Source organism: Vombatus ursinus, unplaced genomic scaffold (assembly GCF_900497805.2).
Source record: "Vombatus ursinus unplaced genomic scaffold, bare-nosed wombat genome assembly UNPS02014799.1, whole genome shotgun sequence".
NCBI lineage: Eukaryota > Metazoa > Chordata > Mammalia > Diprotodontia > Vombatidae > Vombatus > Vombatus ursinus.
Window position 1 is genome coordinate 40475490 of NW_020954577.1, and position 19015 is coordinate 40494504.

General features: G+C 37.9%; 1 protein-coding gene across 3 annotated transcripts in view; it reads right to left on the bottom strand.

The window, feature by feature from the left end:
- Window positions 1-3967: 3967 nt before the first annotated feature.
- The window catches only part of SLC4A7 (solute carrier family 4 member 7), a 91784-nt gene continuing 76736 nt past the window's right edge, over window positions 3968-19015 (bottom strand). For all 3 annotated transcript variants that reach the window (XM_027872400.1, XM_027872399.1, XM_027872401.1), the window contains 2 exons: window positions 8816-8923; window positions 3968-6785 (listed from right to left, as the gene is read on the bottom strand). In XM_027872400.1, the coding sequence (XP_027728201.1) occupies window positions 6704-6785; window positions 8816-8923 (190 nt within the window). In that variant the 3' untranslated portion in view covers window positions 3968-6703. The remainder of the gene's footprint in view (window positions 6786-8815; window positions 8924-19015) is intronic.

Sequence of the window (19015 nt, forward strand, 5' to 3'; positions counted from 1 at the left end):
CCGTCCCACCCCCCTCCCTCCCCCGGCCCCGGCGGACCTCGTTCACGGCCGCCGCTGCCCCTCAGCCCGGGGGCGCCGCCGCCAGCGCCGCCGTTGGTTTTCAGCCGAACGCCACTTCGGTGGCCACCAACCGGCGCCAGCCGGACCAATGCCGAGGCGCCTTGCTCCTCTAGGCCAGCCCCCGCGGGCCAATCGCGAACGAGCGTGCTGCGGAGTGCGCGGCGCCATGGCGACGAGTGACGCTAGCTTCGCGGTTGCCATGGCACCGGGAGAACGCGCAGGTTCCAGGCCGGACTGGCGGCCCTGGGGAGGCGAGAGGCGGCGCTCTGGGGCTGGAGGCCCCGTCGAGGCTCGGGCCGCACCGAGGCTGCGCCGGGCAGTGCCCGGGGGCCTCCCGGGCCCCGGACCTCCTCGTGCCCCAGGGGGGTCTGCCTGAATCTGCCGCGGCGTCGGAAGCTGCTCTCGCTTGGGCTGAGGGTGGGGGTGATGACCCACCTCCCGGCACGTGCTTCTCCCCAGTCCGACGCGGCTTCTGGTGCTGAGCGGAGCCAGCATCTTCTGCATCCCCGGAGCCTCCGAGGGATGCTACGAGCTCACAAACGTGGCCGCTTCGAGGCGCCTACAGCTTTCCCAGTTGGGGAATGGGCAATTTCATCAGGGCAAGCGCCTACTATTAGCCCGGCGCAGATGCAGCCCCTGTGTCGCCTGATTCCCTACCCTGTACCCCCCCCACCCCCTCATCCTCCATGTGCCAGTGCTTTCTCTAAGAGATCTTAACCGTTTTTGTTTTATGGACCTCTTTGGCTATTTGGTGAAGCCTATGGACCACCTTCTCTAAAGTTTTCAAATGCAGATAATATAATACATAGGATTACAAAGGAAACCAATTCTGTCGAAATACAGCTATCATTTTTTTTTAAAGCCAAATTCAGGAACCGGAGATTCCTAACTCTTGTTCTAAGGCTCCCTCCCTTCCATCTACTCTATAACTATTTACATACATGTGATCTCCCCAGTTCTTGGAAGGCAGGGATTGGTTTTGTTTTCTTTGTATCTGTTGGGTTAGCACAGTGCCTGGCACATGCTAATCTTTTAGTAAGTCTTACTAATTGACGAGTGGGAAGCCATCACCCTGCTACCAACCCAGTGCTGAGTTTCTGAACTTAGGTTATTTAGTCCCTGGATGAGGGACACAGTTATCCCACACTCTTCTGTTTTCCAATTTGTGCACCATCTTTGAAGAATCCAGGTCAGACCAGGAGGCAGCTTAAAGGGGAGGAGCTTGGAGCAATGTTTCACATACAACACTGAAAAAATTGTAGTGGGATGGATACAGAAAATTTTCCTGGAAACTCTGTGAAACTTACTCTAGAACACTTACTGTTCTCACTTTTCTTGCACGCTTTAAAAGCTCAGGTGGTCTCCATTTACAATACTAGTGCCTCTCTTTCTCTGACTTGGTTTGGTATGCTATGGTGTAGCAGGTAAAAGGCAAGGATTGGACTTTGGCATGTTAATAAGTTCTCCAACAGCTTACAGGGAAGCCAAGGAGCTAGGACGTATCCATAGGAAATAGTCTAAGGAATGGCAAAGCTCCATTCTATCAGAGAGATCACTTAGAGGGAGGGCCAGTTAGTACTAGGCTCTGAAGGGCTTAGATAGAAGCAGATGCAGAGAGGCCTTCCAGAAAGAGTGCACTCTAAGCGGGCAGCAGGTGAGAAGGCATAGCAGCCAATATAAGCAAGCTTGCACATGCCTCAGTATTTGGCAAAAAGGTCCAAAATAACCTTCCTGATTAAGAACATCTTGATGCCCAAATTTGAAAAAACATAAAGAACCAACCCCCTCCCTCAATCAGTGACCTGATTCTTAATGAAATCTCAACCTTATGACAGGTCAAATTAAAAGTTATGATGAAATCCTTATGCTCTTGAATCCTGCCTGACCTGCAACTTCTAAGTAAACCCAAATAAACCCAAACCTGGAGGCTAACAGATAGTAATGCTTCGAAGTCATAAAACTAAGAAAAGGTCTCACAGCAAAAGTTCTAAGTGAACTACTTAGGCTCTGGGGTGGTGGAAAACCAAATAGGAATCTTTGGGGGCTTCCATTCAACTCCCATCTCCCTACCAAAGGAAGAAGGCCTCTGGAGGAAAGGTGGTGGTGCCTTTCCCTACATCTATTCTTCATCTATCTCCTGGTTCCTCCTTTCTAAATTCATTTGGGGGAAGGGGAGAAAATCCATATTCATTTTCCTTCACTAGCGTTTTTGCTCATCCTCCAAATCCCATGCTCATAATGGATTTCCTAAAGCCCGAATTAAAATACAAATTAAGAAAAAACGACACTCAACAAAATAGTTCAGTAGACTTTTATTGCTTTTGTCAAATTCAGTAACATTTCAAAAAATAGTTTTCTTCTAATAATTATAAAACAAATCTGAAAGGCAGGATCTTTCACATTATAGACATGTTGGAGAGACGTGTACTTCATACAAACAAAATATCAGTTCTACATTTAGAATAAGATTTACCTTGCATTGGATTTTATTACAAAAGAAAAAATGCTATTATAATTATAAAAGTCATAAAAAATTTGAACCGTACTGTGTAATTACACATTACCAAATAGTATATAAATGAACACTAAAATTCAATTTCTGTTCACTTAAATGTGCTGAACATTAGAAGACACCCCCCCACACACACACATACACACACACACACACAAATCATATACAATGTATCAACAAAAGAAAAACAGGTACAAATACCAAGTGAATCAGTTTTAATAAATTTGATTTAAAAAAAAAAGGAAACAACTAAGTGTTTAACACATTACTCCAAGTCAGCTTAGAATGTCAGAATGTGCTAATTTAATAAAAGAATCTTTATCCCATTCAAACTAATGGTTTTCCTATAACTGACACTTATTTTAAAGGTTATCAAATAAAAGCACTTTATATTAAAATATCACTAGACAATTTTTTTGCATTTAGAACACTATTCCCGACTCCAAATGTCCCTGAAGTCTTAAATTTACTTTCTAGAAAATAAATTATTGTTGGTATAAAACAAAAGATATCTTTCACATTTGTACTGCATAAGATGTGATCTACATGAGTAATTTAAAATGTTAAATTAACTAACATAAAAAGAGAATTAGAATCATCCTGGTATTAATGACCTAAACATGTGATATCTGTGCATTTAAAAACTATCACCATTTAAATTGCTTAGCACATTTACAGAACTTATGTACACAATATAACTCCCTTTAAAGTTGCAAGCTCTCATATTATACCCTCAATTTAACAGAACTTTGAACCTGCCCCATGAAAGGGCAAAAGTTACCGCATATACATATGAATGCATTTTGGAGCTTGAGGAAATGTTTGGCTAATTGAATTGGCTGATATTTTTCACTGATACAGAAATATACTTTTTAAAATACCTGCATTAGTGTATTTAAATTAAGTCCTACAAATTTTGCAAAGAATTGGCAAGTATGAACATTTTGAATGCCATTGCTTTTTTCTTCCTTAAAAACATACAAAAAAAAAAAAAACACCAATAGTTTAAAAGACCAGAACTATGTCGCACCCCCCCAAAAAAGGGGGGGGGGGGGGGGGATGAACGATTGACTTCAGCATATCTACTAAAACTAAAATACAGAATCGTCCTTTTATGATGAGAAAGTTTGTATGGTTAATTAAGAATGAAAGACTGTTCAGAAGATAGTTAAACCTCAGTTGTTCAAAATCTGGTCTCATCATATTCTACATCTATGAAGAAAGAATCGAGGGAAGTGAGAGGAATGTCCTGAGGTGGCTCGAGCAGCCAGGTATAGTCAGTAGCAAAAAGCTCCATCCCTGGCAACCAATGGCATCAACAAAGTGCTGGATTATTTCTTTTCCTTTATTTTCAAAATGGACTACAGATTGGCTTACTTGTTTTGCACCCTGAGGTAAATCAGTGCGTAGTAATTACTACTGCTCATTTACACCCATTAAGGCAACATTTTTATCTACACAAACCAAGTCTTGTCCTTCACTGCCTTAGAATGCATATTCTGTCCATGATTTTTCTTTTTAAAACAGTGAAGGAAATAACATTTAAAATAAAGTAAATTAAGTAGTAAATTACTTAAACATGAGTTACCAGTGGTCTTTTATAGAGTACTCGTATCAGGTCATATTATTTGTCAAAGTAATTGAGACGAAGCAGAAAATAACAACTATGAAGAACATGGAAAAATGATTTTGAATGTAAAGTGTTTTGAAATTCATGGTTTTTCTGGCACAAGGTAATTACTTTACATAATTAAACAAAATCACTAAAACACTATGATCCCAGGGTACTTTTCCCTTTAAATTTAAAAATAACCTCCAGTAAAATGGCCTGGATTACGAACCCTTTGGTGTCCCGTGTCCAAGTTCAGAAGGCTATGAAGAAATCCTAGCACCCAACACAAGCTGTTTAAAAAGTTTTAAGATGAATAGCAAATATTTGGGTCTCTGTAAATGATTATACAGTTGAAAATAAAGAGGAATTATTTAAATGGAAGCACAGTGAGTTACAAGCACCATGGATAATGTTCTGTGAATCAATTGATGGTAGAGTAATAAGCACTCTTCCCTCATTCAGGAGGACCAAAAAAGATATGAGCTAATGCTGGCAATCTGGCTTTCTAAAAAAAGGAAGCTACATTTCTAACCTTTCATTTGAGGCAGAAATTATCCTTCTTATGATTTTTCTGTGTTAACTAAAAACAGATAGCACACAGAAGAAAATGGCTAAATAATAAAAGAGACACATTTTTGTTTGTGCATTAAATAGCAGTCAACCAACAAGCTTTGGATAGTCTGAAACATACTTTTACTCTTGGTTCCAAAAATCACTGTGGGTTCCAATTCATACAGCACTTTTCTGATGTGCTGCAAGTTCTATCCTCCATACTCCACCTTCCTTATAAAGAAATCTCAGACTATCAGATTGAGTTTGATTTTTGTGTCACTGCCACCATTTTATATCTTTCAATACTAACTTAAAACATGTTTGGTTTTTGTGAATTGTCCTCTTGCCAAATCAGCTGCGCAACCCCATTCATCCAGTCCTACAGGTTTAGTAACAACAATATTTATTCATTTCATGTTAGGAGTTAACTCCAAACAAAGATTATATAAAAGATGACCAAGAAGATTTACTACGTTGGATAAAAAGGAACTTAAAAAGACAAAGAAAAAAAAAGACTAGTAATCCAAATCATAAGTAGGTATGTCTTCAATAGTCTCAGCTTTACATAAAATGTTTAATTTCCTTCAAAACACTAACATGGCAGTGTTTAATATCAAATCTGCGAAATCTGTTAACTGTATTCTTTCAGGGAATTAATCATAAATTTAAGAGAGCCCCAACTATTTACATTACCACATTTACTCTACTGTATATGCATTACCTTAAATTTTTGTACAGAATTTTATCTTTACACCAATTAAAATAAATAAAATGTTTAGAAACAAAACCAAGGTTAGCACTGTATTAAATATGTTCTGTACAGTGGAAAGAATGGAAATGTAAACAAAGAATCCAAGGTAATTCTTAAGAGCCCATAAAGTAATACTGATCATAAACCCATTCCAGAATTCTGACTCCTGATTATTTAATCACACTGCTTTTTAAATGAAAAATAATCAAGAATTGAACCTGATACTAAATTAAAACATTCTAAAAAACTGAGAGCAAAAAACGCTTTATGGGATGAGAGAACATGTCTTTTATACTTTTTCCTAACTTTGACATACAAAGAAGAGAACAGCTAACAGGTATATGATGCTCTACTGTAATCACAAGGATTCATGAAAAAAAAAAAAAGACTGCCGTAAAGCCTCATATGTTTCAAACTACCGAAAATAGTTGTTTTAGAGTGTCTAAAATGATCACTGTGAGTAGACAGAGTAGCTAACACTGGAATGGGGTAAAAGCATATTTTAAAATCACCTACACTTTTACTTGAGTATTATACTAGAAAACAGAGGATGGATTTTTTGTTGCTGTTATTGTTCTTTATATCTTAAAAAAAGTGAAGGTCATAAATATAAATGTTCTAATAAATATTTCACATTTACCTCTATGGCTAAAAATCCATCTCTGGGGAATATCAACATGGCCACCTGCATAAAGAACTCCACAAAACCAGAGGAAAACCAAGATGCCATTTGTCATCTAACAGGCATGCTATGTTTTGTTTCATAAAAACCAACAAAAAAACTTCACTTTTTTCCATGAAACTCAAAACAGTAATTGGAGAAAAGGTGAAATTTTTAAATAACTCAGGTTAAAATTCACAGAGAACTCTCAATAATAAATATACGGACAAATATAAACTAAGGTGGATTAACTTTTGGTACACATACAGATTTTTAAGAAAAAAAATACACTTATGCTTTTCCCACATCTTCCTATTTCAAAACTGAAAAATAATTTTTCTAACAGAATAAATATTCAAAGGATAATTAATAACTATGTACCTTACTCACAAAAGACCCACCTCATCATATATATACAGTCATTACTGTGCTCATAACATATAAGTCAAACACTTTCAAAAGTACGGAGTCATACTTTGGTGGTATGGCAGCCAAAAACAGTCTATACAGACAGACAACACACACATACACAACATAATTCTTCTTGGTTTAGTTCTATAATGAAGTTTCAGCATCCACATATTTCCTTGTAGGTTCATCTTCGAGATTTATTTTCACACTCACTGGTTTTTCTGGGCTATTTGAAACAAAAATAATGAAGGGTTTAAAAATAGAAACAGGGCAAATTTTTAAAAAGGTGACTCCTAAGCTATCAACAATCCTTCATAAAATGTAAAGTTATTTTTGGATGGGAAACATTCAACAACTTGAGGCTGCCATTATCGCTGTGAACTAATGACTTTGGTTATTATTGTAGTACTGGTTTGAGGCTAATTTAGTAACAGTAAATCTTAAGTTGAAAAGAATATTATTAGGCTATTATTATTCCTGAATTGAATCTCTATTATCGTGTATATATGGACTGACCAGCACGAAGGAATTAATTTATTATTTTTAAAGAGTAAAAAAAAGTTTACAACTAATTTTTTTTATCTGCCTGGGAAGGAACCCCTCCAAAATCCTTCAATATACAAACAAGCAGGCTTGATTAATAATTTTTGTTAGATTTCTGTACTCAGTAATATTTAACTGACTGAATGTTAATCAATCTTTTAAAAACTGAATCTCTGTCCTAAATGTTCAAAAAGTTATTAATTAAAAGATTCAGAATATTATATTACTAATGAATCATAGTTGGAAGAATTCTGAAAATATAGTATAATAGGTAAAAAAGAATAATAATTTTCACAAATTCAATTCAACCTGGCAAGTACTGTGCACAGTAAGCACATATATGCTATACTTTTAAGGCATAGAAAACCAAGTTTTAGAAGTGTCCAAAGTGCACCACCTTGTGTAATATGGACTGAAGTATAACACACATAAAAAATCCAAATAGTGCAGACATGTTGGGACACTGCTCTCACATACATGTAAGCAGTACAACACATATTTACAAGGTACCATGCTGGGGAAAATGACTTGCCAACTCCAATTATAAAAAACATCAGACAACACTCCGTATGCTTTGTTACCAAAAATGTCCCACTCCCCAAAAAAGTGAAACTTTGATGAGAGGCACACCTGGATGTGATCAAAGGTAAATGTAGGATCTCAAATATTTAAAAATGTATAAAGGAAGACAAGAAAGAATTCCCCAGTACCAGGATTTGGTTATCTTTTACAAGTAAATGTGCACTTACCTAGGGGGTGTCCAAACGGGGCCAAAATGTTGACTGGAGGATGAGAGGAAAGGTGAAGAAGGAAGGATGAGCTGTAAAGAGCTAAGAGGCAAGTGAGTTCAGTGGGGGATTCAGAAAAGAGAGCAGGAATGAGGGATGAGCTGGGACAAACAGTCCCCTACAAGAGACTCAGGAGCACAGACAGGGAAAAGGTGAAAACGAAAGCAATAAGTATGTAACTAGAAGGAAAGGAACTCAGGATATGCTGGCCCAGGCAAGCCAGCCAAGTAAAACTGGGTAAAGAGGGAAAATCTCCAAAGTCTAGGCAGCTACTTCCTGTGGGCAAAGCCAAGACAGAAATCCACTAGGCTAACAGGTCAAAGCAGCCGCCGTAAGGGCAGTTGTGACCTCCCATGAAAGAGGGCTTAGAAAAGCAAAGACTCTACTTCTCCGGGGGCCCAAAGGCCTGTAAATGAGATTTCAGCCAAGAACTGCAAGTGGAGGGAGAGAGAGGCCAGCAAGAACCATGACCCCAGGGACTAGAGAAGCCTCCCACTAGAAAGGGAGAACGCAGGGGATGTTGTAACTAGGTGCCACTGAACAGTATGAGAACATACTCCTGGCACGTACCTCAGCGGATATCAGACTACAGTGGACAAGGAGCTATTGCCAGAAAAGAAAATACCTTAAATTGAGTCACCAAGGTTCTAGAGACTCCCCCTTTCTTTGCCCCTGGGGTGGTAATACCAGAAAGTGATCTAAAGAAGCAGGAATGAGCACACGGAAGAGTCAGAGAGAGCCCATTATAGCACAATGGCCCAAAGAGTGTGTGTGAGTGTGTGTGTGTGAGAAACAGAGAGAGAGAGAGAGAGAGAGAGAGAGAGAGAGAGAGAGAGAGTGTGTGTGTGTGTGTGTGTGTGTGTGACACTGGAGTCAAAGGCAAAATGCTACATCAGAACACAGGCAAGGAGATGATCATAGCTACCTCATGCTTGGCCTGGATGCCTTGGTGCTCTCGGTGCTCATGGCAAGGGCTCTCCATTGGGCGGTTTTGGCCATTTCATCTGATATGTTAACAACTGAAGGATCAACACTGGAGAACAAACACACTTCTTGGTTAGCATATGGTACCCAGCAAAGCGCAAATGCTGTCACCCAAACTATCTACGATGTTCACAAGGAAAAATTCACCAATGAACTTAAAAGGCCTACAACATTATTCTAAAACTATGCATAAAAGCTCACAATTATCTTATAGGATATCAAAACCCAGATAGTATGTTTCTAAATATGAAAAATATTGCAGGTTGTCTTCTCACCTGCTTGGGCTACCCTTGAGGCAACTCGTTCAATGGCAGGCACCACAACTAAGGAAGGACAGTAATAAACCAGAATGTGTCCAGGAGGACAGACAATCAAGGTGGTGAATCTAGGGCCTCAAGTCAATGCCATTTAAGAATCATTTGGAGAAAATGGGGAAGGGAAGAAAGAAGGATTATAGCCATCTTCAAGAATTTAGAAGTCATGTGTAAGATTAACTACACTTGCTCTGCTATCTCAAGGGGCAGAAGTTGAAAAGAGGCTTGAATTCAGACTTGATAAAGGGGAAAATGTCCTAATATAACAATTCGAGCTATTCCAAAATGAAATGGGCAGCTATGGGAGAAGGGGCATTTAAGCAAAGGTCAGATGGTCACTGTAGTCCTTTCCAATTCTAAAATTTTTGGAATCTATTAAAGACAAGGATAGACTGCACTATTCTAAGACAATATCATCAAATTTCAAATGTTCACTGTCTCTCATGGCTAAGATCAGCATGGAGGGAGCATTGATACAAAATGACATCACAGACTGGATCAAGTATTGAGGTTCACATGGACCCTTCATGAACTCAGAAAGGAGTACAGAGAGTGAGGGAAGATGACCAAAAAATGCACAAAGAGCTAGGAAAAATGTCAGTGCATAACAAGCCACTGTATGTTATCAGTACTACCCTTTGTTGATCCCCTTTTTAGAATCATCATAACCCATGTATTAATTTAAATTTATCTGCATCACAACAAATATGAATATTATAGTATTTTCCCAACAATATTTTGAGAAAATGATTGTGAAATCTTCCATGGTGAGTTTATTTGGAAGAACTACTTCAAGATTTTTAGTACAATTTAGACATCACAAAGGATCTGGAAAAGTAGAATACAAGATAGCTACATACATATATAAATGAAGTTGTCAAAACTGAACCATGAAGTTCACAAAAAGTATGCATTTAATTACACATGTAACAGAAGATGAAAATAATTTGTAATTTCAAGACAAAACAAGCTGCATATATAAATGTTCAAGAGCTAATTCTGAATTCCCTTTTCTAAATTTAGTAATAAAATGGCAGGCCAGTCACAGACACTTATTTAGAAGTCATTCAGAAAGTCAAACTTAGGGCAGCAAGGTGGCACAAAGGATAGAGCACCGGCCGTGGAGTCAGGAGGACCTGAGTTCAAATGTGGCCTCAGACACATAACACTAGCTATATGACTCTGGGCAAGTCACTTAACCTCAACTGCCTTACAGAAAAAAAAAGAAAAAGAAAAAGAAAAGGAAAGTCAAGCTTATTTCTTACAATTTAATAAACATGATGGAAGCAAGACAGTTACAGCTGCAAATATCTGGTTTCACTGTCAGACTCAATGAATAGGTTCAGAGAATTTACAGCCCTACTCTACTTTTGAAAGATAAGCACAAGCAGGTGAAAAAAAATTACATCATCCTCCTTTATAAACTTCTCTTACCCTGAATGAGTGGCTATTTGTTTGAATGGCTACAAATAACAAAATAACTGAAAAATGTTCTTGCTTACAAGATCTGTTAACTCATAAACTGAATTTAGTTCACTGAAATGAAGCACTGAAAAGGTTATTAAGGAAGTATTGTCATAGAAAATTCCCTTCTGCATAGAAATGACTCTGATCGTAAACATCAGGTAAGACAAAAAAAAAAAAAAAGATACTTGACAAAAACGTTTGCCATCAAGACCAGGGAAATGCAGCACAGAGACCTGGTTGTAAAGGGCTTTCCTGTGGCTAGTAACACTGATTGCATCAAGCCAGAAGACATGACAGGGCCTTGCAGAAGAGATCAGTTATAATTCATAGGAGTTTGACCCAGCCGTCTACAGAGAAAAGATAAAGTGGATGACGAAAGTTCACTGCACAGATTACACTACACAGTTGTACAGACAGACACCTAGACAGCATTGTCTATAGGCATGTTTATCTTGGGCAAAGCACAAATGTGCTTTGAATAAGACTTAAACAAGAGGTGGAGAGAGGGCTCCACTAATCTTCAGGAAGTTACTAAGAGAATTCACTCCAAGCTTCCCATGAATTCAAAGGTCCATATTTTAATCAGTGTTTCTGGATACCAGTGAATCACGGGCATAAATAATCTCCAAAGAACTAAAAATGAATATGAGAGGGCAATGGAAAGGGCATGTGAGCAAACACCAATACATAATCAATGTCAAAGAACAAGAGTAAGATGTCATCAAGGAATTATATAATAGGAATAGGAGACTGTTAGGACAGCCAGAGTGCACTGGTACCCAATTGCCTACCGGATGTTTCCTGACAGGTGGTCCCATCGGTATCTCAAACTCAATACATCCAAAATAAATGATAATCTCAGCCCAAATTAGCCTCTCTTCCAAACTCCCATATTTCTGACAAAGGTACAACCATCTATCAATCACCCACTTTTTCAACTTCATTCTCATCCTCCCCTTCTCTGACCACCCACATTCAACCAGTGTTCCTCTTCACCCCATCTCTCATCTGCCCCCTTCTCTCCACACAGTCCCACATCCTAGACTGTGGCAATCACCAATTTAGCTGCTCGTCTCTCTAGGCCATCCTTCGCACAGCAACCAAAGGGGCTTTCCTAACACACAGGTCTAACCATGTTACTCTCCAGTTGCTCCTTACTGTTTATTGAGTAAATCCTAATTCCTCTCACCTTTAAAGCCTTTAATACTCTCACTCTAGTTTCCTTTCCCAGGCTTATTACATGTCACCTCACCCTTCATAAACTCGGTTCCAGCAAAACTGGCCTACAGACTTTCCCTCCATTCATGACATCCCATCTCCCATCTCCATGCTTTTAAAAACACTGTCTGTCCCCCAAGGCCAGGAAAATGCTACTCTCTTACTTCTCCCTCATTTGATGCCTAGCTCTTTTTTTTTTTTTTAGTGAGGCAATCAGGGTTAAGTGACTTGCCCAAGGTCACACAGCTAGTACGTGTCAAGTGCTTGGTCTGAGGCCGGATTTGAACACAGGTACTCCTGACTTCAGGGCCAGGGCTCTATCTACTGCACCATCTAGCTGCCCCTGATGCCTAGCTCCTTTTCAAAGCTCAGTTCAGGTGCCACCTCCAACAAGGAGCCTTTTTTGATCTCCCCAGTTACTTCTTGCTCTTTATCTACCCTCTCCCACCAAATTTACTTTGTATTTACTTATACTTACATGTTGCTCACACTGTCCACCCACCTCACTCCTCACACATACATAGACCCAGTCTTAAAATAAAGTTAAGTTTCATAAGGACAAACATTTTGGGGATATTTTTTGCATGCCAGTGCCTGCCCCATACTCAAATAGATTCATGATCTCATCATTTGGGAGTTTCCTCCAATTAATGCTCATTGCAATCTATCTGTGCCTGCCCATCCAGTGTGATTCATGAGTTTGACACACGGAAGCCACCCAACATGGCGTGTGCCTTCCTTAATTCTCCTGAAAGGATACCAGTAGATCCTTCTGCCTGTCCACTGGCCATTCCTCACTCTTACCATATAAACTGCCTGTGTCTTCCCTTCCTATTATGGGATTCCTGGAGACCATTTTCTCTCTTCCTTAAAATTCATTCCTTCTCAGATGCAGACTGCTTACACAGACCATGCACCTTCCCACTGCCTCTTAGGGGGACTGACATTCATTAATTTTTCATAGAGAGGCACAGTCCAATGCTTCGCTACCACACAGGAATACCAACAGAATGTTGGCTTTGGTAAGATGTGACTTTTAGGAAAGCTGAAAACTGGGAACAAATTTTTACAACCAGGGTCTCCGATAAAGCCTCATTTCCAAAATATATAGAGAACTGAGTCAAACTGATAGGAATACAAGTCATTCCCCAAATGATAAATGGTCAAAGGATATGAACAAGCAGTTTTCAATTGAAGAAATTAAAGCCATCTACAGTCACATGAAAAAACGTTCTAAATCACTATTGATTAGAGAAATGCCAATCAAAACAACTCTGAGGTACCACACCACACATATCAGATTGGTTACCATGATAAAACAGGAAAATTATAAATGCTAGAGAAGATGTGGGTAAATTGGAACACTAATGCATTGCTGGTGGAGTTGTGAATTGATCCAACCATCCTGGAGAATAATTTGGAACTATACCCAAAGGGCTATAAAAATGTGCATACCCAGCAATACCACTTCTAGGTATCTGTATCCCAAAGACATACAAATGGGAAAAGGACTCACATATACAAAAATATTTATAGCAGGGTTTTTGTGGTGGCCAAGAATTGGAAATTGAGGGAATGCTCATCAACTGGGGAATGACTGAACAAGTTGTAGTATATGAATGTAATGGAACACTACTGTGCTACAGAAAATGATGGGCAGGCAGACTTCAGAAAAACTTAGATGAACTAATGCTGAATGAAATGAGCAGAACCAGGAAAACATTGTACACAGTTAACAACCACATCATGTGATAACTAACTTTGATAGATTTAGCTCTTCTCAGCAATACAAGGTTCTAAAACAGCTCCAAAAGGCTCATGACGGAAAATGCTATCCACATCTGAGAAAGAATCACGGAGTCTGAATGCAGATTGAAACATAGTATTTGCTCCTTTTTTGTTTTGTTTCTTCTTTCTCATGGTTCCTCCCATTGGTTCTAATTCTTCTTTACAACATGACTAATGTGAAAATATGTTTAATATGAATGTACATGTAAAGCCTATTATCAGATTGCACGCTGTCTTGGGGAGAGGGGAGGAAAAGCAGGGAGAGAAAATTTAAAACTCAAAAGCTTATGGAAGTGAATGTTGAAAACTAAAAATAAATTAATTAAAAAAAATTTAAAAGATAAGATACATCTTTATTTCCATGGGGCAAGGGGTCAATAGAGGACCTTTTCACTTCTCTGAAGGCAATTCAGCCTATACTCTTCTTCCTTTTCAACTATAGGGACCATTGCCTCTTTATCAGCATTATCTGTCTCACACATACACAAGTGATGGATAAGCTCTAGAGATTGCCCTTTACAAATGCATGCCATAATATGAGCAAAAGACATTCTTTATCCACTTGGTATTGTCTGTTTGAATGGCCCTAGTGAAATTTTTAATTACCTATCTATTCAAGAAGGTTCTGCAACAATCAGGGGCTTGATGCCTTCAGCACATTGTCAATAAGCAGGCATCCAAAAGATCTCACTATCCATAAAACGTTCCTCATCTACCTGTCCTGTGACCTAGATCTCCTTCAACACATCTGTGATAAACACACATCATCCTATTTACAATCTGCCTGCTAATTATGATCACAAAAGATCACTGAACAGCACTGTTCCTGTGCTTTTATTATAAATGATTCTGTTATCAATGGGATACAATTTTTTGGAAAAGAGACTTTAAGGATGCCTTTTGTTTTACCAAAGCAAATGCTTTTTTCATGATCTCACAATAAGATTAGTGAGATATTATATTCCCTAATCTTTCAGCAAATTCTGAAATGGTGAAGATGTGTTCACTTGATTATCACTTGTAAAAGATTTCTCCCCTACTGACAAACTTCAAGGATATCCTCCAGGTGTATATAATGACTTTCACAGAAATTCTGGATAGGTCAGCAATTGCTGATGCTTTCTGTTAATCTTTTCTAAAATTAATAAGATCTGATCTTTTTCCATGCCTCTGTTTTCTTCCCTCCTTCAGATACTTTGCATATTAATCACTCAATGCCTTCACGATTGTTTCTCCATCCACCAGATCTCCTATATACACTCTTGATCGAATCCTACTGATTTTCCCATGCTGTTTCTCTTTAGTGATATTTTTACTTCTACTATAAAAACATCCAGTCAATGATGCTATGCTATGATGTTAGGATTCAAGTGTGATGGTTGGACTGATTTTAATTGTGAAAAGTTGTTGCTACTTGCTAATCTTTATAAATTTTGTGCATTTTAATTCTATTTCTTGTCCTTCCAGTTCTGTCCTGAAATGCCACTGGGATGAGTCAATTGCCATAACTTTTAAAGATGATATATATTTGCTACTTTTTTACTGCTTTATGAAACAATACTGCTCACATGGCTCGACATTCTTCTCTTTAAGACCTGACTTTATAAATGAATTTATATTCTAAAGTGGTGTTGCCTTTGGCCCTCTTTTCTCTCTACTTGGTAAATAAATGTTCGCTAAGGTGCTTTCTGGGATCTTTTGGTCTTCCTGAGGCAAGAGATTTCCATCAGTTAAATGTTAGTACCAAGGTCATTTCTGTTATGTATTTGTCTTTTATACTGATAATTATTTGTTTTACTAGTGTAAGGCTGTACACCGTATTTTTTCAATTGTGCATTTCTTTAATTCTTTTCTCATTATTCTTTCTGAATTTTATTCATTCTGGTCTTTACCCTGACAAATCAGTATTCTGACCGAACAAACACAGAAAGCAGATTCAGGGATAACTCTTTAAACAATAACAAGTCTTCTCTTTCTATTAAAATATATTTCACTTTCTTTATTGTTATTTAGCTCTCATCATGTCTAGAGCCTACCAATTATTTTCTCAAAGAAAGTGATCCTGATAGAAAACACAAGTCTTAGAGCTATCTCATTTCTTTTCTCTGAACACGGCCTTTCCATATACTTTTTTGCCTTCCTTACCCTTTCCTACCTTTGCACTAAAGTCAACGAATAGAAGAATGTATCATGATTTACTCTGGAGGGTTTTTATTAAGTTTCTCATACAATTTCTTTATCTCTTTTTATCCTCAACAACCAATATTGGTACATAAGCTGCAATTCGTTTCAGGTGATCTTCTGGCAAACACCTATCATCAGTATTGCAATACAAGATAACCAAATAACTCATGAAATAACGTTTATTAGTGCCATTGAATGTACTGATAAGTAAATTTCACCAACTTCTTTCCAGCTCCCCAGGACCCATGCATCCATTAAGCTGTGATGTATGCTCACTGAACATGGATCTCACACTTGGAGCACCAATTACCAAATTCAAGTTTATAGACAGGCTCAGCACTGTGATGCTTTTCATTCTTTGTCCCCTTTCCCTGCCATTCTATCACTGTCATAGCCTGGATCAAAATAGTAAATTCATGATGCCTGATTGCCCAGGAAAATTCAGCAAAGATTCAATTTATAGATGGACTCATAATGAGACAAAGGAAATAATACAAAGCTCTTTAATATGGCCTCCCAAAAAATGAACACTTAAATACTTTCCCCAGCATCCTGGATAGCTAAAACTTATAGTCATGGATCACAGAAACAGCAGGGATTCATCGAATCTAACACCTTCCTTGTCTAAGCGAGCAAACAGGGTTCGAGAAGTGAAATGACTTGCCTAAGGTTTCATTGCTGTTAGTCAGCAGAGTTTGACTCGAACCCAAGTGTTTCAACCCCAAGGTCCAAGTCTAATATTCATCCTCCTCTGCTGCTTCTTACTTTACACGCTGCAAGGATTAGGGCAGTTAGTGATGAGAAAAGTCTGCTCTTCTCATCAGCATACATAAGGCTTCCACTCAAATCTATCAAAAGTCTATTAGAGCAAGCTCTATCAAGGGAATAATGAGTGGAGATAAGGGAACAATACAACAAAGAATCATAAGGCAGGATGAAAGCAGGTATAGTCTTAGCTCTCTAATAAGAATTTATGAACTAACAAAAAATAAAATATCACAGAATTACAAAGATTTATGAAGTTACTTTCAGGAACAACTTGAAATCACACTGACACGAACAATGATAAAAGCACGTCCAGGCCTAAAACTATGCTGTAAACAGCAGTCATCAAAACCATCTGGTATTGGTTTAAAAAGAGAGAGATCAATCAATGGAATAAACTAGACAAAAGAGAATCAATAACAACTGAACTCAACAAACCAGGGTGGGATAAAATCTGCTGGGAAAAACAGAAAGCATTCTAGCAAAAACGAGGCTTAGACCAATACCTTGTACTATATTCCACAAGGCATTCTAAGTGGGTATGTGTCCTTCATACCAAAAATCATACTATAAAAAAATTAGAAGAGAATAAAATCATATACCTCTGCCAGCTGTGAGTAGATGTATTCTTAAACCAAACAAGGGATTAAGTTGATCATAAAAGATAAAATCATTAATTTTGATTACATGAAACTGAAAAGTACCTGCACAGATAGAATTAATGCACCTACAATAAGAAGTGAAGCAATCAAATAGGAAAAAAATGTGTATCAAATTTCTATAATAAGGGTTTGGTATCCAAGATATATTATAAACAATTAAAATATAAAAGACTAATAACCATTCTCCTATACAGAATTGGTCACTGGATATGAATAAAAAGTTTTCAAAATAACTGCAAAGTATGGAAGAATGCTCCAAATTACTAATAAGCGAAATGCAAATCAAAACAACTCTGCAGCTTTACCTCATACCCTGCAAATTGGCAAAGATGACAAAAGATGGTAAGAGTCAATGTTAGAGAAGTTGTAGGACAATAGGCACACTGGTGCATTGTTGGTGGAGCTGAGAATCAGCTGGAAAGCAATGTGGAATTATGCAAATAAAGTGACTAAAAAATCCAAATGATTTGATCCATTGATTCCATTCCTGGGATCATATTCCCAATGAGGCCATTGATAAAATAAAAATCCCCATATATAACAAAAGATGCATATCAGTACTTTTTGATGATAGTAAAGATTTGGAAAAGAAGTAGAGATAGCCATTGAATGGGAAATGGCTAGACAAATTATGATACGTGAACATAATGGAATATAATTGTGCTATAAAAACTGATATGTGTGATGAATAAAGAGAAACATGAAAAGAGCTGCATGAACTTATGCCATTAGGTAAGCAGAACCAAGAAAATAATATACACAGTGACTACAACAATGTAATTAAAAAGAACCACCATACCAATAAAAATTCACAAGGGAATGTTACAAAATTGTAAAGAACATCTCTTCTAAAGAAGAGATATGAGAGACGCCCCAACCCACTCCCCTCTGGACAGCTGAGAGGTCCTCAAGTATTGTCATAGCACATATTTTCCTACTTCTTTAATATGTTAATTAGCAAAGCTGATTTTTCCTCTTTTTCTTTTTGTCTTAAAAAATACTATTTGTTATATAGGATGGCTCTCAGAGAGGAAAAGGAAGAGGGATACTGGGGGAAACTATGGTGACATAAAAATATATTAATGAAACTTATTTTAAAAATGAAGATGAAGCTAAATTTTGCAGGTGACAGAAATTAGGCTGCAACTTTTTGTAAATAATAAGTTAATACATGCATCTGTCTTTCTTTCATCAGGATTCCAAACAGCATCATTCATGACTAATAGAGAAAAAGAGAATCCATTGATCCACTAAAATGCAAAAATATACACACTCTACATGATACAAATATAATTTCTGAAACCCCATATAAGTTTAAAAAGGAAGTCCAAATAACTTGTTAAATATGAATGATTCTCATAACTAATCAGAGTAACAGAATTTATACCTACTCTAACCAAAGTGTTTCTCAACTCTGAACGGCTCAAGAGCAGACTAAATCTACCCAGAGCAGACATATGCATAATTAATGTGTCACTTAAGTTTTCACACAGAATATATGTTGGAAAGGACTAAAAGCCTTCTAGTCCAAACTGTAGCTGAACAAGAATCCCCTTCACATCATACCTAAATATACAGCAAGCATTCAGAAAGTGCTTCCCGTGTACCCAGCACTGGGTTAGACTCTAGGAATCCAAAGACAAAATAGAAACAGTCCCTGCCCCCAAGAAGCTTATAGTCTGGCCATAGGCTAAATCACACACACACACACACACACACACACACACACACACACACACACAC